This window comes from Calypte anna, chromosome 1 (genome assembly GCF_003957555.1).
Source record: "Calypte anna isolate BGI_N300 chromosome 1, bCalAnn1_v1.p, whole genome shotgun sequence".
In the NCBI taxonomy this organism is placed as follows: domain Eukaryota; kingdom Metazoa; phylum Chordata; class Aves; order Apodiformes; family Trochilidae; genus Calypte; species Calypte anna.
The window spans coordinates 147947287-147974190 of NC_044244.1; the positions used below are offsets into that span (position 1 = coordinate 147947287).

The following is a 26904-nucleotide window of genomic DNA, read 5'->3' on the forward strand; positions in this document are numbered from 1 at the left end:
TATTGTAGACAGATGCATCCTGATCTGAAAAACAATCTGAAAGAGTTTAAAAAACATCTAATTGAAACTACTAACAACATGGAACCTCTGAAGGTTTGGGAGCTACAAGGTACGTATTACATTTGTCTGAATTAACATGGTACTCTTCAATTTTCCTTTGTTATGTTGATGCATCAACAGATGAACACTTTAATTCTGATTTTTATCAGTGTACTGGAGTTCAAATTGATACATAATAACATCAAATGGAAGAACATACTTTTAAAAGCTTTCCTATGGAAAAGGAAATGAAGTATGTAGAAGCTGATTTCTAAGCAGCTTCTGTGCTTCTGACCTGCAGGACATTCTGTAGCTTGAATGGAATTTATAAATCACTCTAAAATAGGTCCCAGAAATGTCGTGACACTTAAATTATTTGCCTGTTACATTCTTCAGCTTTAGGGGTAAGTTGATCAAATAAGTGCAGTGAGGAAGACTGCACTTCAATCACTTGAACATCAGTTTTCTTTTTGGGACCTTGGGTGTTACAGAGCATGCTATCAGTATCCAGCCTGAAGCTAGGCATTTGAGATGATCATAATTCATTTGCAGTTTTTTATCATTTAACTCCCTTTCAGCTGCAAGATTTATCTTGGTGCAAAATTAAAAAAAAAAAAAAATTGCCTTTATGTTTTCCTGAGAAATCTAATGTTCAAACAAAAAGAAAAATCTCTTGTTTACATGATTAAATATCACTCTGTTGATCTTCAAGCAGAGCAGCTGTAAAACTTTGGTTGCCTCAGTGTTTACCTTTAAAAGCCAGTACAAGGTCTCTATTTAGTGGTGGTCTTTTCTGCCATGTCATGGGTACATAAATAAAAAAAGAAACCAGTGGTGATCTCCAAGCCACCAGTTCATGCTGTCTTGAAAGCAGTCAAGCACTGGGATGCAGTTTGTTCAGTGCCAGGGGGACTGGTGCTGGGTTGTGATAAGTACATTCAAGGCCTTTTCAGAAAGGGAGTCTTAAGCCCCCTTTTTGTATTGTGCCATTGTTTTGGTACTCTTAGTCCTGATAGGACTGGGTGCTTTTGGTAGTTCATTCTAAATGACTGATTATAGTGGCTTAGTTTATGGCTCAGCTGTTCTCTTATATCCTTTAATGAACCTCCAAGTAAAAATTTAACTACATTTAATCAAAAATCCTTCAGCTATGGGGCATATTTCTATTTAAAAATGACTGTAAACACCATTCAGGTGTTGTCTTTCCAGAGCCTTTGTGTTTTAGGTAAATAATTAGGCTTATTCATAGTGAAAAATGATGCACAGGGTACCCATGTAGTATTCCCTTTAATAACTCATTCTTTTATCTGTGTGAACAGCTGCTTGATCTCCAGTGCTTTCTTAGCTTTCAGAGCATACTTTGAGATTTGCTTTAAGCTCAGGATCATCCTTTCCCCAAGGTGCCCTACACTGTTCTCTCAGCTGGGTGCCACAAGGGGAGATTTGTGACAATCACTGACCAGAGATAGCCAAGAAGGTAAAAAGACATGGTAGTTTGCTTTAGTGGGATTTGAATAATCATAGTATAGCTGTGTTCAGCATAAAATGGAAGTGCTTAACTATTTGTGAAGGATTTTAAGTGTATGTCCTAAGTGCACAGCAGGTAAAGTATCATTATGTGTAGCAGTTGGGGATTGCTTCACCTGATCACAGCTTATGTGGCTGTTGAAATGGATCTGAAGCATTATTTTTGAGAACAGTGTTTTTTGTTTTTTTTAAATTTACTTTTTATATACTTCTTGTTAATAGTATTAAGAAATACCAAGCTGAGTTCCCTCAGACTCACCTTTTTTTTCTAGCCAAGATGTACCTTATCAGGCTGAACTAAGAATGTATGCTATCCACTTCAGTCTTTTTTTTTTTTTTTTTTTTTTTTTTTTTAATTTTAATTCCTAATTGCAAAAATACAGTGCAAAGTTCCACTAGGCAGCAACCTCTACAACTTTCTGCTTATCACTTTTTACTGTAGGTGGTATCAGTTTTCCTGTAATTGGATAACCTGAGGTCTTCCAGTTCCTGCTCAAATGTCTTAACTAGCAGATTATGAGGAAAAAGCATCATTGCCCTGAGGTCATGAGACAGACTATATCCAGAGTACATGGAAGCACCTGCTATGTTATTGCCTTATCCTACTGATACCAAAGTTGGATTTTCTGCAGACTCATGTGCCAAGATTTGTCACACCCAAAGTTATACACCAGAGGAGGCTAACCAAATTGCATTATTATTTTCCAGGGATAGGCAAATGAATCATAAATTGCTGATATATGAAGATTTACTTAATTGTGAGAAAAAGCATAGAGAGAAGAATGGGATACCTTTAAAAATTGTGCTATACACTTAAGAGACTTGAAACTTAACAGCAGATTGGCCTTTCTTTCAAGAGCCTTCTTTTTTTTTCTTCCTTTTAAATGGGTGCTACTCTTGAAAATTGTACACCTCACATGCACAATACAGCCTTTCACATTTAGTGTATCTGTTCCCTGAAAATCCTGTGAAGTGTTGGAGTTGGAAAATCAGATTGTTACTGCAGTTATGGATGTTGATGGGTTGGTGTATATCTGGGTTTGAACATGATCCCCTGGTGATACTGGCATAATACCACATGATGAATTATCTTCTCTTTTCAATGTGTTTTTGTACACTTAGAAATTAAATGCACGATGTGTATCTTCCAGACACCAGAGCAGAATTCCGAAGCAAAGCCTGAATTTGCTGTTTTGGACTTTGATGTGCCTGTCTTTTTGACCTTAATAATGTTACTTCATAATCTTTGACAATGTATGATTGAAACATAAAAAATGTAAATAGTGAGAGTGCATATATGAAGAGTTGAACACTCTTCAGATTGTAGGCAGTTTGATTGAGAGTTATTTGCAATTTTTTTTCCAGATCTTAGCTTTCAAGCAGCTGCTCAAATTATGTCTACTCCTGTTTATGATGCCTTAAAGGTAATGAAAGACATAGCTCAGAACTTCCCAATAAGAGCCAGGTATGATACTTAACCTTGTTTTTCAAATACTGTTTTAATATTTGCATTTGAATTTAATTTAATGTCAGTAATACAGATTTATATCCAAATCCTGCAGTCAGAAATTTGTATTTTACAGCTTGCCTGATGGATTCCAGGCAATTTGATTGAGTAGAAATAATTCTTGGTAGAGCTCATGATCAGTCTATTAAATGCTTCCTGTCTGATGCAGGAGATGCCATGAAGGCATCCTAATCCTACAGGTGCTTAGGGTTGAATTGCTAGTGCCCTTGACTTTCACTAGTTTGATAATTTCCCATGTGGAAAATTATGTTGAATTAGTGAGAGATCTACTCACAGCAGGAAGGGGCAAAATTCTATTAATAAATTTTTTAGGAGATCCACCCACATCAGTTACAAGCACAGCATTGCTGAAAAGATTGGGCCCTGGCTACTGTATGTTAGTGTTCTTACTGGGGAAGATCTGCCTCCCATAACAGATTATTTAATAAAAGATCAAGATAAATATTAAGTAACTGAATAACCTTCTCCTCTGTGTTAATATTAACACTTGCTCTTTCAGTAAGCCGATTGTGTTCTAATTGAGAAATGCTTTTCTTTTTATTTAATAATTTCTTCATGTAATCCTATCAGCAATATCTGCTTGAATTATTTAATTAAATATTATGCTAAGTAGCATTCTTAACTCAGTGTGCTTTCATGTTTTACAGCTCTTGTTTAATTATCACAGTAACACTGTGATAACCGTAACATCTCTGATTAGAGAGAAAAATCTACACTGTAATGGCAAAGCTACCTTTGTGTCATCTTCTTTCAGGGTAGAAAAAGTACTTTTAAATGGCTGAAACGTAATTATTCTGACATAGTAATGTCCAAGTTTATACTGATTAGCAATCAGGAAATGCAGCTTTCCACTAGAAGAGAGTAGAAACATACGTGATGTTGACCTGCAAGGGCAGTGTTCTTTAAAGAACAAGAAAAAGTCAGTTTGAAATATGCTAGGTGACATTTAAATCATGGATTTAAAAAGTCATTAAATTGTTTCATCCCACTCAAACTCCCACCGTGTATTTGTGGCCTTAGAGCACAATTTACCTACTCTTCAAACATTTTATTTTTATGGGTAGAAGCATAAGAATACTCCAGAAATATTAAAAGGGGAACTGCAGTTCTTTTGTATGATTTATTCTAATATGCTAGCTTAGCATGTTACTCTTAGATTGCAAATATTTAAATAATTTAAAGTTAGTAGGTCTGCATTGACAACAAACTTAAATCAAAAGAACATTGTGTAACAACAGTCCAAAAGATACATTTCCTTAATAAGCTAATAATGCTTAACCTGCTGAGTAAAAAAATATGTTTGGAAAAAAAACCACCCTAGAATAAACAAGAAATTAAACAGTATTGCTTAGTCAATTTAGATAGATAACTGATCACTCTAATAGTAGGATTTAAAAGTTGTATAAATTTCACACAGCTTAGATATGAGAACATTTATTAAATTATGCAAGTTTTAGTTCAAAAAGACTCTATAAAAATTTTAGAACCATAGTTATGAAACCAAAAATTAAATATTGTATGTTCCTTTAAAATGGAGGGGTTCCTGAGACTGTAAAAGAAATTAATAAACCATTCCTCTGGAAGCTTCCTTCACTTTTTAGTTTGTAACTTGAATGTTTGTGTCTTAGTATTTTCAGTTGAAAAGGTTATTCTGAGGTAGGTTTTACAAAATGTTATCAGATCTAGACAGTCTAACACCTGATATATATCATGGTAACATTTTCATAATTAATTTTATGAGGTTTTCCAAATCTTTGCTCCATTGTATATGCGTCATAATTACCTGCTTTTTAAGAATGCAGTAAGAATTATATAGTCTATTTAAGAATGCAGTAAGATTTATATGGTCTGTTTCTTGCTTTTAATTTATTAGGTATGAATGTTAACATTATGAAAGTGTGAAAAGTTTCCTTTTTTCCCCTGATACCCAGTACATAGCTGCATGCCCTTCCAGATAAGAATAAATAAGCATAAAGTTGTATGATAGAAAATACAACACAGCTCTACAATTAACATTTCTACTACATGTAGACTGATAAATAGTATCCATTTATTTTCAGGCAGGGAAGTGTCTCTCTTTAGTGAGTCCTTAGGAATTAATACTTAGAAAAAAACCCACACATAAAACTTTGTGAAGCTCTGAACAAAGTGTACAAATGACTGAACTCAAAACAGATGTCACTCACAGGTACTTTTACACTTGTTACCTCAGATTCTCAGGATGACCTTCCCAAGGGTCCACTACCACACTTTCTCCTTAAAATCTTTCTAGAATTCTGCTTTGCATAGACAAGGAGCTAGTTAACAATTCTTTAATCTATTGCTTTCTTATTACCAGTAAAAATTACCTTATAATGGTAAGTATTTTACTTCCTTGCTAATGTTGGGCCAGCTTTGTCTTCTTTTTTCTACCTTTTAATTATTTTCAGTCTCTTTTGTTGTTGTTGTTGTTCTGCCTCACTACTCTAACCTACTTGGGAAGATTTAGGTTCTTTTTATCCGTGCAGGTTTTATTACTGTGTATGGAGAATGAAGTATTGATTCAGAGAGTTGCAGGCCCTTCTACTACTACCTATGCTGAGTTTAGAAAAATCAGCCCTTTTTTTTCCCCTACTTAGAACTATTGCTATGAAGTCAGAATACTAGTTGTGGTAGTACTGCTATACACTGAATTTTTGTATTGCTATGGAGTCCTCCTGTTAAATAGGTTTTTTGCTTGCTGGCTAAGGAAATTCTCAGTAATAATTCCCATTGATTTCTTTTAATAAGAAGTTCTGTATTGTTCCTGAATCCTGTCTGTTGCTGGTAGAAGGTCCCTTAAAGCAGTGTGCTGCATAGTCAACTTTTGAAACTTCTGACTTGAGTGTTTTTTCCTAATCCTTCTTAATTTTTCCAAATTTAAATTTGGCTTCAGATATTCTTTTGTTTGTACTTATGCTTTCTTTTAGTATTTTTTTAAAGTCTTAACCAGACATGTTTCTTTTTCAACAGGAATGTTTATAGTTTCTTGCTCAGTGCTCTACAATTTTTATTTCAAGATTAGTGAACAGGAAAATAGTAGAGTGTAAAATACATTTACTCAGAATTTGAATACACTTACTGTGTTCTTTATGTGCCTATAGAGTACCTAACATTATGATCATAAAAGCTTGCACTTAGTAAGTGGTCTCTTTGATCACCTGGAAAGCCTGAATATTTCTTTATAGTTAACTGATTTTATGTGTCTTATTTCTGATGTACTGTGAAAAGTGTGGAGTGTACTAGCATGGTTATTTTAAATCTGTTTCTCCTTAGAGAGGAGGTGAGGTTTTATGTTATTAAATAACTGTTTCAATATCCATAATGAATTTGCTTAGGATCATTCTCTGTTTGGGTAACTTTCAGATTTAAGATTCAGTTTCTCTTAAATTCCCATACAGATTTGCTACGTGTACAGTCATGTTTTGACAACATAGTTATGTAGAGTATTTATTTTTACATTCATTGGAAGAACCTGATTTAGGTTAATATGGCACAATGTTTCTTAAAACACAGAGAAATTAATTTGCCTCTGGGAGTACTTTAAACTAGCTTAGTAATTATAAACCTCGCATACAATGCATTATGGCAGAGGAGCTTAAAATAGTCTTCCACGATGTTCTTGAAAGGTAAAAAAGACAAATCAATGAATTATCTTCTATAAGTACAATGACTAAGGAAGCTAAAATTTTGACTGTCTGAGAGTACTTAACATTTTCAAGGGTCTCAATCTGTAACTTGCTTTTCTAATCTCATCTGATTTAAATGTGGTCATTCTTTGCATTTATTCCCTGCCTTTGGCCAAAACATCAAGTTGTATCCTTGGCCGTCTGTGCTGCTATATTGAGTAGCATTGAATTAGTAACATTAAATTAAAATATACAAATACAGCATTTATTTAGGTGATAATGTAGATAATCAAAGAGCTTTTTTATTATATACTTGCTATTTTCCAGAAGAATAACAAAAACAAACACACAAAAAAACCCCACAAGATGGAAGATAGATTGAGAGTGTTAAAAAATATGCTGATAATACTACTTAAAACCTAGCATAAATTTGAAACTTGAGTTTACTAGAGTAATACAGAACAAATATTTGTTTTGATAATAAAATATTTAGGACACTGTGCTGCTCTTCTCTCCTAGTCTTAATTACAGCATTATTCACGATGCATCAGATATGGTATTAAAATACATTTCACATTGTTTAATGCGTTTTTAAAATTCAGTGGTTGAGTGAAAACAATACTGTATCTTTGCAGATCACTGACCAGAGTGCCAGTAGACAAGAAAATGAGAAATGAAATAGAAGAAAATCAGAAGGTTTGTTTTTATTAATGCAAATGGACATTTGAGTGACTATCACATTACTGCTTTTGGAGATTTTTAATTAGTGTAGCAACTTTCATATGGTTTCTACTGGAGAGAAAAAAAGATCTAGTGGTTCTAAAAATCTTTTTACTAAATAAATCTCATTGAAATATTCTGTTCAAATTTTTCACTTTCCGTGGTTCTTGGTACTTTTTCTTTTCCCTCTTTTGATTTTAAAGAATTAGGCAAGGACAAACAATTTTTAGAGTATTGTGTTAAGTCATAAATTGTGTTCTGTTAAAGCTAAATAGGTATCAGTTAATTTGTCTAGAGCTTTGGTGTTGAATTTAGGCCTCCTGCTGAGATCATGGTCAGCAAACAGTAGTTTTGAGCTTTCCATATTCTCACAGATGCAACTGTTCTGCAAGGTATTTAGAACACTGTCTATGGTTGACAGTCATTTTATTTTCATCCTTGATGAGCTGCATCTTTTGTGCCTTGTGCCACATGAGAAGTCATTGTTCACGTGATTTTGAGTGCTCTGAGATGTATACTGAGATCCCTCCATGGGTGTGTCAAATCCATGACATCTCTTGTGTTTTCTGTCTCAGTTCAGAGTTTACATTTTTTTCTTTCAAATTAAGTGTGAAAATTAAATATTAGCAACCATGCTTTTAGGACTGGTCACATAAAATGACCTGTCCTTAATCTTGATCTTCAGAACCTGTTTTTTCATATGGTGTTAAGACTGACCAATGACTGCAGTGAAAGGCAGTTATTTCTTATGGCACTCCTGTAGTTCTGCAGAATTTCCATCAGTCATTTTGGTTTGTATCCATGCAGACCTTTTCCTGTCTTCTTGACAAGACTAGTATCTCCAGGGGAATGTCTTGCAGTTTCTTCCACCTTCCTAAACAGTGACAGTGGACAGTGTCCCTCATGAACTGGTGCAGCCTTCTCATACAGAGCTTCCTATCTCTGTTTTAGCAAAAATTTTGCTTCAATGTTGGAGCTCTCTGCCATTCAAAAGTAATGAAGATCTTTCCAGTCTTATTTCCTACCATACAGGGACAAGCTCAAGTGCTATGTCCTTGTAAACAGGCAAACAATTGTAGAGGGCTTTTTTTTGTCCATAGGTGAATATGTGTGGGACTAGTGTATTCAGAACACATTTCACATATACCAGCAGTTCACCTTCTGGAGCTGTTCAGCTTCCCTGTGTGCAGAATTCATGTTTGATTCTTGGGTTTTCAGAGGGGCCTTAGAGTGGTGTCAACGATGTGCAGGTCTTTTGTTTCTTGCTCTGGTCCCATAGTCCCATAGTTCGTACTCAAGGGAGGAGATCATTATCTGTACTCTGCTTCATTGCATTCTGAATAAGCTGAGGTACATGTTTTCCTGTGCCTCTTTGTAAGGGTTATATTTAGGATAAAGTAGAACAAAGCCCTGATGATCATAGTTTGTCTAGAGTACAAGTGTTAGTATCAGGACTTTCCTTGTTTCTGGATGAAGTCTTTACAGTGTCTCTCTCAAATTGCAGCACTGTTAAACTGCTTAATCAAGAACTACTCATCTCACCCAAAATGCAAAAAAAGTAAAGGGATATCAGCAAGTTAAATTGCTATGATTACTAAATATAAGAACTAACTAAATAAGATTCGGTTTGAAATTAAGATGTCTGCATTTAGGCACAAATCTATGGTATCTAAATTCTTGTTATGATAATGAAGGTGTAGCCAGTGGAGGTCAAACACATTGTCTCACTCAGTGGTTGTCTTGTGGGGCATGATTTAGTTGCCTAAAACTGAATTTCTGATCCAAGATACCCACACGGGTCTGGCAGATGCATCTGCTTGGGACATTCATTTCCTTCTGCCTGACCTGTACTTTGCAGTCCAACATACCTTATCTTGAAGCAGATGACACTGGATATCTATGTGGTTGTTTAGCTGAATCACTTCTGTGACAGTCGTAAATCCACTAACTAGAACAGGATCACAGATACCTATCACTCCAAGTTTAAATTTTTACTACATCCTACCTGTAGTCTGAAGACTACAGGTCTTTAGGCAGCTAAAAGCTAATATCTGGTGAAGAAAAGCAGGGAAACTTGCTGAAGTTGCTAGAGCACAATAAATTGGCATGTGTGTTCTTGAACTGCAGTGCATCCATCTAGCAGCAGGAGAGATACAATCTCATGCTGTGTGTAACTGGATGATTCCCTCTCAAGATAATGAAAGCTGAATAGCAAATGCAATGAGAGGAAATAAAAGTATTAAAACTTGAAAGGCATGTGATGATATAGGTGTAATGAATTGACAGCTAACTAAGAAATAGACAAAGAAGAGCTATAGAAAAAAATAAAACCTCGTTCAACACAACTTGCAGCTTCCAGTGCAATAGTTTTCTGACGGTTTAGCAAGAAAATACCATATAAATATTCTGAATGTTAAATTCTAGTCTTGGATGCCTTAATACTCTTTCCATCAAAGTTGTTATGGCAAAGGGGTGCTCTTCTGAACAATCAAATGCTCAGCATCAAATCTGAGTAACTAGACTCAGGTCTGATTCATCTTGGTCCTTTTACTACTGCGGTACTGATGGATTTGAAAAAAATTTTGGACTCCCATTTCAGTACCCAGTGGCTGATAATTCTCGTCACTGTTCTTGCATTCGTTTCAGTTATTAAGGTTTTTATGACCTACATCAGCCAGCTGCAGTCCTTCTCAGTCAGGGTCTGTTTTTAGATGAGTATTTAGGCTCATAGCAATGACCACTAGGCTTTCAGTAGTAGTAAGAGAAATCTTACCCTGAATATTGATTTCAGAGCTTCAAGGAAAGGGCCTATTCTAGCTGATATCACAAGAGCCCTGAGGGATGCTGATAGGATTTCTTGAGATACTGCATTACTCTTTATATAGTTCCTGTTTGCTCCTTGAGTCCAGTAGCATTAAGGGACATTTTTTTGTGATCACAGTGCCTCATGGCAAAGCACTGGTATTTAAACTGGAAACCAAGTTGTGTCTGCTATCTACTTAAGAACTCCAGGTGTAGCTTGGACTTCGGGTGCTTCTCTGCCTGGTGCAGTGAAATCTCATTGCCGTGTGCCTGGCTGTTTGATATTACCTCATCTGCTTGTTTTGGTTGTGTCTCAGCATGAAGCTCTGTGTAGGTAAAAGTAATTTCACCTGCTGCAAAAGTACTTGGCATTCAGTCATATATTAATTTTGGCTACTTAAAAGGGGTGTGTAGAGTGAGACCTTGAAGGGCATGTAATTCTGTGTGAAGCTGTTGTAGGAAAAATGCCAATGTCTACTTCTGATTTTTGTTTTAATGGTTTCATAAGGTTTTAACAAAGATAAATATGAAGTCCTGCATTTTGGTCAGAGTCATCCAAAGCAGCAGTTAGTTGTAAAGATAAAAGTCATTCCTCTTCTGTACCAAGTTTTGGGACATACAAAAAATCCACACAGGTACATGAATAGGAATAAAGTGAGTTTTATTAATCAGGAAAGTAATTAAATTATCTTTCTTTTTTTTCCATATCTGACCACAGGAAACTTACTGCCATGCATTTATGCTCCTCATTTTTCAAAGCCCACTGACATCTATTTTGTAAGTGCCTATTAAAATTTTCATGAAAGATAATAACTAATTCAAATTTTTTAAAGTCTTCCTGGCTATTTTTTTAACATTAGTGGGATGCAGTGCCTACTAAAGGCACAATATTCTTTACATCATATCTGAGCTTGAATACATGTATTTAGATACTTTATACAAGCATAAGTGATTATATCGTTGTTTTTATATCTCCATGAAAAAAAGCACTACAGAGTTCAGGTTACACCATTAGAATAAATTAAATTTACAAAATTCAAAAGCTGTTTATCAATGTCAGAGACAGATTTTGGGCTTCCATAGAAATTCTTTTTGTGTTAGGCTTATCACATCTGCATTTTTCCTTCATGTAGAATGCCTCTTACGGGCTGGTATTAGATGTCATTACATACTTCCATTCCATTTTGGATTGTAGAAATACATAGATATACTAGAGAAAATGGTATCTTTTCAGTGAATGATGACAAATATGCCTGTTTGTTGAATTACAGCTGTCATCTCACTCATATGGTATTGCACTGGTAATGCCACAAATCAGTTAGATTTGAGTTTACTTTGAACTGTGTGAAGGTAACCACACTTAGAAATAATGCTGCTCTCAGTGTTTTCCCTTTTCTTCTCTCATTCTTTCAGTGACAGCCTTGTAAGTGGAGTAATATACACAGGCTGAGTTGCTTGCTCCAAGTGTGCCTTTGTTCAAAGAGCATTTTTTGTTCACACTTCTTTTGTCCAGCAAGTGGGAGCTAAATGGGAAAAAATGTATCTTTCGCAGCTTGCTTTTTTTCTGCATATTTTTCGTGCTTTCCACTCCTCTGTTGGGAATTAAGACAGATCTGGAAATCTGACTGCTCCTCATGGGGTGAGTTGGAATAAACTGCTCCTGTTGCTCGGGTTTCTTATCTTGCTACAGCCACCATAGATTAAACAGTGGGGTGCCTTGCAGCTCTCTGAGATAAAAGAAGGCATACTTTACATCCTAAATACCTCTTTCTTCTTGTATTTGTTTATTGTGGATTTTTTTTTTTTTTTGTCTTTGGAAAGCAGGAGTATGCTATGCTATCCCTTCCTGATCTATGTTTTTTCCAAGGTCCCTTTGTTAGCTGAGATTTTATGTTTCTTGTCTCTTTTCTAATTCTCCATAACAATTATAACTTTAATTTTCTTTGGAATTATGAGAGATACTAAGCTATTGAGAAAGCTAGTTTCACATGGAGGTCTGAAGGACACATACAAGGTCTCTTTGTGTTGAATGGATATGTAGGAATAATTTTTCAAAAACTTACAGGCCATATTTCTGTATGTGTGTGTATTTTCACTTTCTTTTGCTGGGCACTGAGATTGTGTTCTTGTCTTTACCTTGAACAGATAGGGACCCTATAGGTTGTTGGGGGAGGGAGGGGGTCGTGTTATCAGCTCTTTTAATTTGTATTTGATGTATCTGTTTTTCAGAATTACTTAATGTTTTATGTCTATATATGCATATAAAAATGTGTGTTTCTGTACACTTATTTAGTTGTATGTCAACACTAATATATTCATATAAGTTAGCAGTACTTTTTCCTTTTTAGCATTTTCATGAAATACTTGGAATCCAACCTGGAGAAGCACGCTTATTTATAAATGGCCTTCATATTGACCTGGATTTTCATGATCCTTTTAGGTAAGATGTTACATTTTGTTTGAAGATTACAGATTCAATAATCTGGAAAAGTTGTTGTCACGGTTATAGATAATCTCACCTGTTGCATTTTGGGGGACCAGTATGGGGAGAATACTGGATTACAATGGATTACAATGGATTTGCATCGAAAATGAACATTTTGTAGTAGTTGAAAACAGTATTATTTTCATGGAATATCCTTTTTAATTGGCCTATAATTTTATGCCTCGCCATGTAAAATTTGTTTGGAAAATGGAAGAAATCCAGCATACGTATAGAGGAATCCGACATATAAAAAGCTGGGAAAAGTACTTCATAAAAAATAATCTAAGTGCTTTCAGATTCCTTAAAAATTACCAACAAAAATGTAGGCTTTAAATTTAGATACACAAAACCTTGGGGTTATTTTTGGCTGTCACGGTTTAACACTGGCCCGGCAATTAAACCGAATAACAGACGCTCTCTATTAATCTCTCTCTCCTTGATAAAGAAAGGAGAGAGAATAAGGGAGAGAGACTTATGGGTTGGAAACTAAACTACACAACTTTAATGAAACAGTAATGATAAATAGGTAAAATTACTAAATATATACAAATATACAGGAAAATGGATACCACATTCCTCCCCCCTCTCCCCCAATAACTCTCATGTCACCACTGAGGCTGCAGGGCAGCCCTGGGAAAGTCCAGGCTGGACTCCTGGAGTTGGCAGCAGTCGGGAACCGAAGGCAGGAACACACAGATATGGGCTGGCACGGATCAGGAGCACAGGCAAACGAATGGATGGGATCCTTCCAGGATGCCGGGTGAAGGAAGGGAAGCAGGAAATCAGGAAAAGATCTGGCTCGGCCCTCGTGATGCCTCAAATTTATACTGAGTGTGACGTATATGGGATGGAATACTCTGTTTGGTCAATTCTGGCATCTATCTTGTCTGTTCCTCCCCAAAGGAGGGCTCAGGTGGGACCTCTGTGTCCTCCTGAACGGTAAAATGTTTTCCTCAGAGCTGAGCAGTGTCCTTGGCTCTGCACACCAGTCTCTAGCAGTAACTATAAACATCAAGTGTTATCAATCCTAGAAACACACACTGTCTGAGAAACTTGCTGTTAATTTCAGCAAGTGCAACTACTTACAAGAGACTTAGCTAAAAGTAAAAGTACAAAACAGAAAATCACCTTTATCCTGGCCCAAACCAGGACATTGGCATGTTTCTCTCTGGCCACCTCATTATAAGACCTGTTAAGGCAGAACTAATGCACTTTTTGGTGTAAGAAATCTTCTTCTGGTTTGCATAATTACAGTATAATCTTCTGACTGTGACTTGCCCCTTTTTTGCAAGCACTTGTAAACTGAAAACATTTTTCCTTGTAATTCTGTATGTTGTCATCAGCAGGACAGATAAGACTACTTCAAAATTGTCTTTGGTGGCCTGCAAACTGTCAGTAAATCAACTGATCCTAAAATGGAGACTTTTTTTCCTGTTTCTATGATTTGTCAGCCTACAGTTTTTTTACTTTCTGTTTTTTAACTCAAAATGTCTTCTTCTCCTCCATTGAGATTCTTAAACTTTCTTGGGTTTTTTTGTTGTCTTTTTTTCTCAACCAGAGTTTTAGTATGTGGTCACTTACATCTTTTTCGGTGATGATGCAAATATTAATAACACTTTTTAATGCTACTGCCATGTTTAATTTCAATATATTTTAGAAGAAACCTTTCACTTTTTGGAAGAAACCTTTCACTATTTTAGAAGAAACCTTTCGCATTTTGAGAAAACTCAAAATGAAGCATGATAGAAATCAAAGCATTGGTCAAACTTGCTTGCTGTGTTCTTCTTGTGAGTACTTCAGGTTTTTTTCCATTCCCAAACTGAATTTTCAGACTGCAACAAATGATCCAGAATCCTGTTGGGTCTTTGGGCGAGAGTCCTCTTTTAGGGCTGTAGCTCTTTGTTTCCTCTGTGCTGTTTTCAGGCTTCTGCCATGATGCAGATTTAAATCTTGTCTGTGTCTCCATCCCTTGCTGCCTTCTTCTCTGAACACTTGGAATTCTCCCTCTTAGGGTGCCCCCATCTTGCATTTCTGCTCAGCCAGGACACTGCAGCAATCAACCTTGCTCTCTTCTGTCCTACCACATCTTAATAAAGATGGACAAATTTCCTTCATATAAAATAAACGTGAATTACCACAAGAGTTGTATAAATCTGTTAAAATTCTGTTATGAAATAAATTGGAGACATAGACTGTTATTAATTGATTTTGTTTTAGGCATTTGACTGCAGGAAGATATAGGAATAATGTTTAATACTAAAAATAATCTTCATGTCAATGGTCTTTGAAATGCTTTTTCTTTTTCTGTCATGGCAAGTGTTCTGTATGGACGTTATGCTTTTTGTCTTCCCGAAAAAGTATTTTAGAGACTCTTAAACTGGAAGGAAAAGTGATGCATGGTCTTCATGAACTTGGAATCAAGGAGGACATCCTGAGCAAACTTATGAGGTTGCATATACATCCTACAGGTGACAGCTATGCACTAGATATTCGTCACTCTTCAATAACAGTAAGTAATTAAGCAATTTTAAAAATACATATTTGAAAATGTATGAGACCATCTGTCCTTTTGTAGTGTAGTTGACGTATTAGGTGTAAGACTGTATCAACAAGCAGTTTAAAGTATTTTGGAGAATGATAGCTCTTGAGTATATTATAAGAATAATTTTCTCTTCCCTATGCCTTATTAAATTTTTAATGCAGGCTGTTTAAAAGAAAGAATAAATGTATCTCAGAGTAGTTGCACACACAGCTATAGAATTTGACTTCACAGCAATTAACCCAGATATGTAATATCTTTCTATTATGCAAGACTGCTAAATGTACTTTACAAGTATAATAAGAGAATTGTGGACAGCTTAAATTTTTTTCTTTTCCAATTGTACAATGACTGCTTTTTTGCATCTTCAAAACTTATACAGTTTTCATTACAAAGTTTATATGCCAGTGAAAAGGCACTAAAAATACTAATTTTTTTCACAAAGAACTTAATTTCACTGTTTACTCTGCCAAGTATACTTAGGCTTGCACAGAAAACAGTAGAACAAATTTCCCATATATTATTCGGTTATTTTGCTATGTTTAAAGTGCTCCTCCAGGTTATAAAGAAATACTGTATTTATCTTACAAGATGATTGTTATACACATATCTGTGTGATACATTATTATGACCTTTGTATTGTGAAAGTAGTTTCCACACTTGAAAAAGTAGCTTTATTCATATTCAGATACAGAGTGCAAAAGTTCTTTTCTTTTTTCCTTCTCCATTCAGTACTTAATAACCCTGAACAGTTTGATTGGAAAAAAAAACATTTTAGATGCTATTTTCTGTTGCTGCTTCAAAAAGAAAGTAAAATATTTTACTCTTTCCACATTTTTGGTATGTTTTAAAATGTGTTTTTCACATTCCTCCCTTTTTTGTTTTAGTGGGTTAATAATATAGAACAAGATCACAGCTACAGCACATGGCCTGCAAGCTATCAGGAACTGCTAAAACCTTCATTTCCTGGAGTTATACAGCAGATTAGGCGCAATTTATATAATTTGGTAAGTTCTAAGAACTTCGTTTTTGCATAGTGTATGTATTGGTGTGTGGACAGTTTATTGAAGAAAATGTGCTCTATTCATTGTTAAGATAAGACAGAATCTCCTGTTTTCTCTGTGGATCTGCTAATAGTAATGAAAATCTTTCGTCTTGTGAGTCATATGTGATTATTAGTCTGATTTCCAGAAGTGGACTTGGGCATAGCTCTGTCAAGAGCTTTACTATTCCTTTCTATGCTACATGTAGATAATTTGCTACTATCAATGAATTTCCTTCGTAGTACAGGTGATGACCCATTTCCTTGGTTTACATGGTAAAGTATGCTAATTAGGGAAGTGTAGCATAATTTTTCCTTTGTACATAGTATTCTTTATCACATAGTAAGTCAAGGAAACAGCAATTGCTTGTTTAAATTGAAATTTCAGTTACAAAAGGTAATTGTAGGAATCACAGAATGGCCTGGGTTTTAAAGGACTTTTAAAGACCATTTAGTCTCAACTTCCTTTAATGGGCAGAGACATCTTCATTTGGATGAGGTTCTCAAAGCCTCATCCAACCTGACCTTAAATGCTTCCAATCATGGGGCCTCTGGCAAGCTGTTTCCCTTATGATACCCATGGTATATCAAGACCCTCATTTCTTCATATCTAGTCTAAATCTACACTTTTGATTTAAAACTTACCTCGTGTTCTGTCACTACTGTGTCACCACCACTGGTAACAAACTTCTCTCCATCTTTTTTATAAGCTCTCTTTAATCATTGAAAGGCTTCAATGAAGTCCCTCCTCTTCTGCTGCTCTTCTTCAAGCTAAACAACCCCAACTCTCTCAGCCTTTCCTCACAGGAGAGGGGTTCCAGCCCTCTGATAGGTTTTGACCCACTCCAACAGTTCCATGTCTTTCCTATATTGAGGAATCCAGAACTGGATACAGGCAGGGGTCTCATGAAAGCAGAGTAGGGGGGTAGAATCACCTCCCTTGATCTGCTGGCTTTTGAAGCAGGTCAGGGGAAGTTTTTTTTTCTGGGCTGCAAGCTGACATTGCTGGATCATGTCCAGCTTTCCATCCACCAATACTGCCAGGTCCTTCTCTGCAGAACTGCTCTCTATTTCTTCCATCCCCTGTCCTGTACTGATTCCAGAGGTTGCCCTTACCCAGGTTCAGGACCTTGCACTTGGCCTTGTTGAGGCTGGTGAGGTTCATGTGAGTCCACTTCTCATCCTTGTTCAGATCCCCCTGAATGTCATCCTGTCCCTCAGGAATATCAACCACACCACTCAGCTTGGTGTCACCTGCAGACTTGCTGCGTGTCCACTTGATCCCACTCTGTGTTGTTGATGAAGATATGAAACAGTTCTGGTCTCAGCACAGATCCCAAAGGGACACAGTTTGTCACTCATCTCTCTCCTGTTATTGAGCCATTGGCCACTATCCTCTGGATCTAATTTTCCAGCCATTTTCTTATCCATCTAATAGTCCAACTATTAAATCCATACCTCTGCAGTTAGAGAGAAAGGTGCTGTGGGGGACTGTGTCAAAGGCCTCACAGGACTGGATAGATGACATCTGTAGCTCTTCTCTTGTCTACTGATGTAGTCACTCCAAGTGACAGGAAGTTCAGTGTATAAGAAGACAATCAAAATACAAGCCATAAGTAATTAAAAAAATGTGTTTATAATGAGGCATCAGATGTGTATAATATGATGTAGATTGCATTATGTATTCAAAGTTCAATAGTGGCATAGATGTGCACAGCATCTGTATCATTTAAGTGTAATCTGAGTGGGAGGGAGTGTTCAAAATTTTGAAAATTATTGTGCTGCATCGTAGCCACTCCAGCAAATTTATGATAAATTCTACAGGGAGTTGCAATACAAAACTGAATAAATAAGGTGCCAGTGTCATAATTAAATTTGCATAAGGATAGTCTACCTATGAAGACAGATCCCAGTTTTAGATTCTGTTCATACTGGAAAGTTCTGATTTTGCTCAGCAGGCTACAGTAACTGAAAGGGTGAGTGCAAAGATGTGTGGAACGGGAGAAAAGAACTCTTTTCCAGTGCTTCATTTTTTAATTAAAAGTCTTAAGTCAGTATATTCTGTTTATATATTTTAGTTTAGTTTTCACAACAGAATAGAGTTAGTTGAAAGAATAATAGAAAGATCAGCATTAATCATCATTAGATCATTTTTAAGTAAATAGCAAATTCATTAATGAACACAAAGTATTGGCACAAAGTCTTTCAAAGTGGAGTAGTGATACCATTTGGTTTGAAGTTCAAGAAATGGTTAAATCCTGTTTTCAGTGTTTGGTCCAAGTTCATTAGTTCCGAAGTTATTTTCATTTATATTCTTAATGTTTTCTTACAGTGAATGCCCTAGGAAATTGTAAACAGTTGGGGCACGCTGCTTCTTTGGAAATTTCAGTTCTTAATTTGTGTTTTGTCTGGAAAAAAATATGAAAACAGGCATCAAGAATAAATGCTGCCTGTATAATATGTTTTCTCTTCTTAGGTACTTTTTGTTGATCCTGTCCAAGAAGATACAGGTGATTATATGAAACTGGCAGAATTATTCTACCATCATAACGTACCTCTTAGGTAAGGAAAACTGCAAGTCTTGAAGGAAAGTCTTAAAAGAAGGTTGCTTTCCTTTTTTTCTTCATCTTTTATTCTACTAGGCAAAGATGTGAAGTCCAATGCAGCAACATTCCAGTAAGACACATTAGTTACCTGCTTGCATTAAGCTTATGTGTATTATGTATTCTTAAGCAAGTAGGTTGCAAGTGATGATACACCTCAGTGTGTGGATCAGCAGTGTGTGGTAACAGCAAAAGTGTGATAAAAAAATATCTTGTCCAATAGTCCTCCTGGATATCCATGTGAAGTTGCATTCTAAGCAAAATATTCTAACTAAAACTTAATTTGAGGCAGTTTTAAAATTCAGTTATTTAAATTGAGGATGTTCTACTGAATTTTGTCTTTTATATAAATACTTAAAGACCAAAATGAGACCAAAGACCTCATCAAGTTTTGAATTTCTGAAAAGTAGTTGTCTGAGTTTGAGCTAGTCATCATTTGAGAGACACTTCAGAGTAAGAATCTCATTGATCTGATATGCCTATTTTAAGAAAAAATTAATTACACTCAGAAATGCCTGTTATTTTGACAGCTTCTAAAAGAAGGGTGTTCAGACTAGATCCAAGATTCAGCAAGATGAATTCCGTGTTGAATATTTAAAATCTTCCTGTGAAATGGCTTTTGGTTCCTCAGTAAATAACAGGGTTTTCATTTGCCTTTAAAATTTTACTAATTTTTATAATTTTTTTTAATTTTTTTTTTGATGGTTTGTTTTGGTTTTTTTCATTTAATGTCAAAACATGGGAAGAGAGATGTTATCTGTGAATTTTGACACTGATGTCACTGCCTGGCAGACAGTAGTACTTCAGTCCTTAAGGAGAATATAGCGTGGTATCTAATTTGCCTTTTCTGATACATAACAGTGTAAGAGCAACCAAACTATATCAGACTAAAGGTCCATTTAAGATCAGTCTGTCTGCAGTAAGCCACAAGGAACTGCATAGGTCTGATGAAAAGACCAAGGCCACCAGATACTTTGCCTTGGTCATTTCTTGGCCTTTGCACATTTGGACATCAAAGAATTCCAGACCGAGAAGTAGTTTCTAAAATATTTAGCAACAAGAAATGGGTTTCTCTTCCATAGATTTTCTGTTTTCCCCTTAATTCATGTACAGTTTCAGCACCCACAGTATCTTTTTTTCACAGTTGAACTCTGTGGTGTATGAAACACTACTACTTTTTTTTTTTTTTTTTTTTTTTTACCAGATTAGTATCTTCATTTACTGTCTCTCTAGCTCTGCCATATTCAGCTGCAATGACTTCTTTCTCTAGGCTACTAATTACTTCGTGCCTAGAAGCTGCTCCGAAGGTTGTTTTTGTTTTCCCAGTTCTTCTCTGCACTTTATTACTTGTAATATAACTTCTCTGAGGTGAGAGTAGCAGCCGGGTACATGGTAATCAAGATGTGGGCAAGAGACGGAATCTGTACTGTCATGCAGTATTCTGCTTTGCTGACCATTCCTATGGCATCCAGATGACACCAGACTTTGGGAAAAGTTATTTACAGTAATGAGAGATGTAAAAAATGTGAGAAGCAATTAACTGTAGAACACGGTGCATCTTTATACAATATTATTTGTATCTTTTTAGAAAACTTGCTATATTTCTTACTTTCCTCTGTCTTTTGATCTAATGCACACGATAATGTTCTGAACGTCTGTTTAAAAATTCTTTTGACTGATTTTAAGAGTTTTAAAATATCTCATGTGAAGTGGATATCCAAATGCAAAGTGACTTCCTAAATAAGCTCATTGAATTATCACTTGTAAATCTGAAGGTTGTCTGAAACACAGCATTGCAGATTGTCATGCTGTTGTAGTAGGTCTTTCATGGTTTTGTAGCAGTCATGATGGAGCTGTATGCTTGGTGGGAGTATTTGCAAGATGCAGTGTTTTGCATAGCAGCAGCCAGCTTTGAGTCTATGGGGTAGTTCTTTAGAAAGACTGATTCCCTTGTTCTGTCTTACAGTTAGCTCTTTTCTTGATAGTTGGGATAATTTTTGGTCTTTCAACCCACTGCTGCATGTAGAACATTATCTAGTGCTGTCGTGTGTAGTTAGGAACAGACAGACAGCAGCTTATGATGCTTCATTGCATAAGTAGCTGCTGTTGTGTAATTCAGATACCACATTTTTAAGTGGATTTGGTTGCAGTTTGGCATCTGGAGACAAACCTACCTGTAGGTTTGCTAAAAAGTAGATATAGAAGAGAGTGAAGTTTAATAGCTTCTTCAGTAGTGATTTTTCATGGAATAGCATTTTTGTGCCCTTTGGAGTGTGTCTTTGGAGAAGTGACAGCTAATAGTAGAGGATCTTGCTGCAGATGTAGTATAAATAGCATTACCTGCAGATCCTCAGGATGATTCAAGGATGTGCTCTGGAAAAATACATGAAGTCAATCCCCGAGTTGCTGCAACAGTGAAGTATTAACATAAAATCTCCATTTCTGATTCATTAAAATATCTGCTTTTGGCCATCTTCTTCTTGTTGGTCTCTCTCATTATACAAGCAGGGGAAATGTTCAAGTACAGAGGGTGGAGAGAAATACCTACATTCTTTGAAGAAAAATTATTGATACCAGACAGTGGAAGGTTTGAAAGCCTTCAAGGCTTTTGATGGCTTTGCACTCACAAAATTCCAGGTGGCTTTCAGAATCCATGTTTCTAGGCTTCATATCTTAATTCAGGGATCTCTGTTGATGGATGGGCATATATTTCTTCTCTTGGGTATTGGTATGTTCTTGGTATGGATGTACACAAGTTCCATCATGTAAGACTCAACAGAAGGATCTTTCTTGTCATATTCCTATACCAGCTGACTAATGATAAGAAGTCCTTTCCAGAAGTGTAGTAGATACCAGAAGTTTCCTTACGTGTTCTCATTGGGGAATATAATTTCAAATGCCTTCAGTTTTAACTCTCATGGGTTGTCAGTTTGTGAAGGACTTTCTGCGTTAGTCATTGTGCCACTATTTGTGGTCTGTCTGTCAAGATTCTCTCATTGCTTAAAGCCTTTGTTCCATGGAGAAACAGGATCTTCATGTCAAAGTCTTGGAGTTCTGGGCTTTCTGGAGCATGTGCCAAACCTTTCAGTCACATCTTCATGAGTTATGTGTGCAAATGATGATGCTTTGTTTAATCAAAATGTTTTCTGTAGACAAATAAGTGGCTGTTAGGTTTGAATTTCCCTTGCTATGACAGATCACCAAATCTGTTACACTTTATGCTGTAAAGATATGTATAATATATAAAGATACATATATATATATATATTTATACACATAAAGATATGTAAAGATATGGTCCAGTCCAGATTTTTTTCATGAAAACAAAGAACAGAGGGAAGTAAGACCCATGTCCATGATGAGTTTTTTGGGCCTTTTTTCCTCTCGAGCCTTGTGTTTCCAGGACTTTTTTCATTTAATGGAAATGTAGGGAGTTGCAGTAGATGTCTTGATATTGGTGTGAATGGAAAATGAATGACAATGTGAGAGTGGTGAAGGCCAAGATGGTAAGAAAAGGGTAGACAAGGGCTAGTAAGAAGGACTTGTGCTGATGACAGGGAATCAAGACCCTAGCATGTCTACATGCAGCTATTCAAGGTACAATGTGCAGACTAAAACAGAGACTCAAACCACTAAGAAATTATGGCAGCAATGTAAAGAATGTCATAACCTTCTAACAGATAAGGAGAACCTAGGCATAATCTCGGATATCTAATGAAAACTGTATAGCTGGTATCTTCAGTATCACCACAATAGTGATAGTGTTACTATCATGTAACACCACCTAGGTACAGGTGTTTTCATCCCTGCATGCTGGGCAGATTACTTAAATAATTTCCTTCTTCTGTGTTGGTATTAGAATGTGTGTGAAACTGATACTGTTTTTAAATGTCTAATGTCTTTTTTGTTTGTTTCTAGAGTTGGATTTGTTTTTGTTTTAAGTACAGAAGAAGAAATTGATGGAAACGAGGATGCTGGAGTAGCTCTTTGGCGAGCTTTTAATTACATGGCAGAGGAATCTGACACCTCTCAAGCTTTTACCTCAATAATTAATGTTAGTTCTTTCCTGAGAAAACACCTATTTTTAAAATTATTTTCCTACATAGCTAGGAGTTTGCTACCTTATGACAATGCAATACATTTCCATTTACTTTACCTGGAAGTAAAGTATTAAAACATGGATAGCTTTAATACTCTATAGAATCATTTGCAGAAATACTTCTCTCCTCTGGAAACCAACTTGCTCTTGTCAGTTTTACGCATCTACTGACTTTACTTAAGAATGTAAAGAGGTAGATGCAGTACTAAAAGGTAGCTTTTAGTATTTCCTTGTGAAAAATGATTGTGTTATTTCTGTTAATGTGGTGCCTGTCTTTGTGTTCTGTATCTCTTGACATACAGACATTTTAGTATCGCTATGGCAATCCTGTTAGCTTTGAGGAATCCTTGGTTGTTTACTAATGTAGAAAATGAAAGAGAACAATATAAGTTCTTGAGTTGTTCATGGGTGTAGAAAACAGAAATATCCCAGGTTTGCAGCTTAATGGATGAGAGGTTTTCTGTGTAAGAAAATGCAGGTTCATGTACAGACAGGATTTCAGAGATGGGAGATGAATGGAGGGAAATAAAGTGAGCAGTCTATGTGAAGGCTCTGCAGGCAAAATTGTACCAGAGAATGTGGAATTAATAATTATTTTTTCTTACTTTGGTTTTCTACTATTCTGTTCAGTCCCTAGAAACTAATATCATGGACAAACACAGCTTAAGATGAAAGGAAATTAAATTACAAGAAATAGAAATCTACAAGTGTTAGGAGGCAACATGCATGTGTGTCTGTTATCCATGACCAGATTTGCAGTTTGGTTTTTAAAATATTTTTTTCCTCTATTTACTTTTTGTAACATAAGGAGATAATAATTAAAAGATAACGAAAATAGAATCACTAAAATATATTTTTTTCAGAGCTGTAAAGGGGAGTGTATCATTCCACATTTGAAGAGAAAGTGATTGAATAACTTACACTTCAAAATTCTTCACTATCTATGAAAGTAATGAAAACTTAATGCTATGAAATAAAATGGCATTGGTAAGGAAAATCTGTCACTGTAGGAAAAAGTATCACTGACAGGATTGGATTAATTCCATAAAGATTCAGGTAACTATCCATGGTTAGGTAGTTTATAATAACAATTTAGGTTCCTTCTCTAGTTAGTCGAGAGAAATAACCTTTCACTTCCACTCATGTAAATGTATTTCCTTTGCCACTTCCCATTTAGAGTAAAGGTATAATAATAGATTAATCAGAACAGTGCTCTGGAACATGGTCTTTGTCAGCCATGGCTTGGCTTCAAACAAAGATGGTGATAGTTACTAAAGCAATAGGAAGACTACAATAAAAGTAATATAAAAGTATATTGATACAAAATTTACTAGACCACTATAAAATTATATTTACTTAGTAGTTTATTGACTTTTGCTGATTTGATTGTTGACAGTTTATTGGGTTTTTTAAATGTTCTTTGTTATAATTTTTACAGATGTACCATGGGGTAAAAGATGGAAACGTTCTAGCAGTAAATCATGTGAAAGATATTCTCAGAAGTGAATACCCACATGCTGATATACAGAGTATACTAGATGTTCATTCTGAATATGATGAAGGCAGGAAGGTATGTTGAGACTAAAGTGCTAAGAAGTTTTGTGGTACTCAATGTATTACATTTACTAAGCTAAATGTTATAGCAGGTCAATATAGTATCTTTGAATCAGATTTTTCTTCAGCCACCATTCAGTTATTAGTGGAAATGTTGGAAGGGTTTCTCTGTTACTACTCGGACTATTCAGGGGGACAGTTTTTTGCTAACAGGCATGCCAAGGGGTCTCTCTCACACTGCAGGAATTGTTCACCTGTGTCTTCTGGGTGAGGACCTGAGGCCTGTCTTGTAGGTGAATCAGTATTTTCTTTGATTATGTTTTCATGTTATAATTTCCTTTGGGAAAGACAGCTATGGATTTTGATTTAAAGGCCATAGAGATTTTTATTTTTTTATCTATAATTGATTATGTAGAAAATTTCCTGTTAATATTTTAGACGATTTTCTGTCATGTATCTTCAGCCAGTCCATCTGTACAGTCTTGTACAGATCCATTTTTTACTTTAATTTCAAAATTTGTTACATAGTGTATATTATGTTCCTTTAATGAGATGCATCTGGTGCAGCCAGAAAAAGAGGGTGCTGTTCACCTTATTGCTCCTTGTTCCTCACAGGGTTGCATAGAAGCTTTGTATCAGTTTCAATCTACCCTGGAAACTGCTGGATACATTTGGGGAAGGAGAACTTGCCATAGAGAGTATTAAAGAAAGGAAAATAGAGGGACAGCCACCAGTGGGAAGCCCCCCATATGACCAGGGACAGTGAGACTGGGATAAAGATCAGGGAGGAGACAGTGAGATGACAAGGATGGACGCATAGGTACTGCCACAGAGCTTGTAACCATCCTGAAAGGGACATTGAAAGAAAATGGGAAAGGTTGCAGAGTGGAAAGAAGGAATTACTTGCAATACACTAGTTCTGTTTGTCTCATCACATTTTCTCTGAGGAAAAGTCAACTCATTCTTCATTCTTATCAAGAAAGGCGTGGCTTCTGAATATAAAAGCTTCTTGAGGATTGTTTGGGGTGTTGTCTTTGGTTTAAGATAATCCACCTGAAACTATGGCTGTCCTACTGTCCTTCTCCAATATTATTTGCTTACTGTTTTTTCCTAAGAATTTTAAGCAAAAGAGAATAATTTCTCTCAGTAGGATGAAAAAGCAGAAGTTAAAATCACCATATAAATGAGTCCCAGGTGTTGTTTGGTTTCCAAATAGGAAATGTTTGTCCCTGCTACTTCTGAGAAGGTGTGACAGTGAATAGTGCTGGGAGATTCGAGTTTGTTGTCTCTTGATATTAGTTTCATTTTTTGCTACAGTCAACAAGAGTCTACTTAATCCTGTGATATTTCTGATATGATCAGGCAGGAGCAACCTTTTATAAAAAGACTGGCCTGGGTCCATTGCCTCAAGCTCTGTTTAATGGCGTGCCCTTTAACAGAGAGGAGATGGATGCTGCAGAGTTAGAGACAGTGATTCTTCAGAGGATTATTGATGCCACGGGGTTCTTCCAGAGGGCAGTGTTCATGGTATGTTTAACATTTCTGAATGAATGCAAGATGAAATATTTGGCAGGGAATTGTCTGAGTCATATTTATACGTTAAATTTTTTATAATGCAATGGCTTGAGATTAATAGTACCACAACTGAAATGATATTGTTACATCAATTTGTGATCATGGTTTTGAAACAGTGTATTTAGATTATTGAAGAGTAAAGGATCATCTAAATATATAGTAACTATATGGAATTTTTCAACCAAAATGTGCTGATTTTGTTGGATGAAAAATGTGTATCTGATATTTCAAAATACTACCTGTGTGATATTTATACATATTTGAGTTGACATTGTCCATAATTTGGTTTATATAGAAGCTTTAAATTCAGTTGAAAGATTGTATAAATACTTGGTCTTTGTCTTGAAACTTTAAGAGTGCAGATTTAGTATTTTTTTTCTTACTACAGGGTTTGTTACATGATCATATAAATGCTATGGATTTTCTTATGGATCAACAAAATGTGGTTTCCCGTATAAACCCCTTGATACTTGGAGCAGATAGAAGATACATACATTTCAGATCCACATCTGGTAACTACTTTTCTTGACTGGCTGCTGTTACACTTTTCCTTTTTTTTTTTTTTTTTAAGTCTAACATAGTGTTTCACATCTTGCAGTTCCTTTTGGTGTGGAAGACTTCTCTACTTTCTCCTTTTTGGACTCACAAGATAAAAGTGCTGTAATTTCAGACAACATGAAGTACTTAACAAAAAAGGGTATGTTCATATTCTGTGTGGGTTGAGTAAATACATGGGTATTACTT

The 26904-nt window shown here is 35.8% G+C and overlaps 1 protein-coding gene across 1 annotated transcript in view; it reads left to right on the forward strand.

Moving 5' to 3' along the window:
- Positions 1-26904, forward strand: part of UGGT2 (UDP-glucose glycoprotein glucosyltransferase 2) — an 86923-nt gene that overhangs the window by 16933 nt on the left and 43086 nt on the right. The window contains exons 8-19 of the mRNA XM_030450197.1: positions 9-109; positions 2932-3031; positions 7377-7437; positions 12612-12703; positions 15107-15257; positions 16175-16294; positions 18806-18891; positions 22851-22986; positions 24470-24601; positions 25948-26112; positions 26549-26672; positions 26759-26857. Of these exons, the coding sequence (XP_030306057.1) occupies positions 9-109; positions 2932-3031; positions 7377-7437; positions 12612-12703; positions 15107-15257; positions 16175-16294; positions 18806-18891; positions 22851-22986; positions 24470-24601; positions 25948-26112; positions 26549-26672; positions 26759-26857 (1367 nt within the window). The remainder of the gene's footprint in view (positions 1-8; positions 110-2931; positions 3032-7376; positions 7438-12611; positions 12704-15106; positions 15258-16174; positions 16295-18805; positions 18892-22850; positions 22987-24469; positions 24602-25947; positions 26113-26548; positions 26673-26758; positions 26858-26904) is intronic.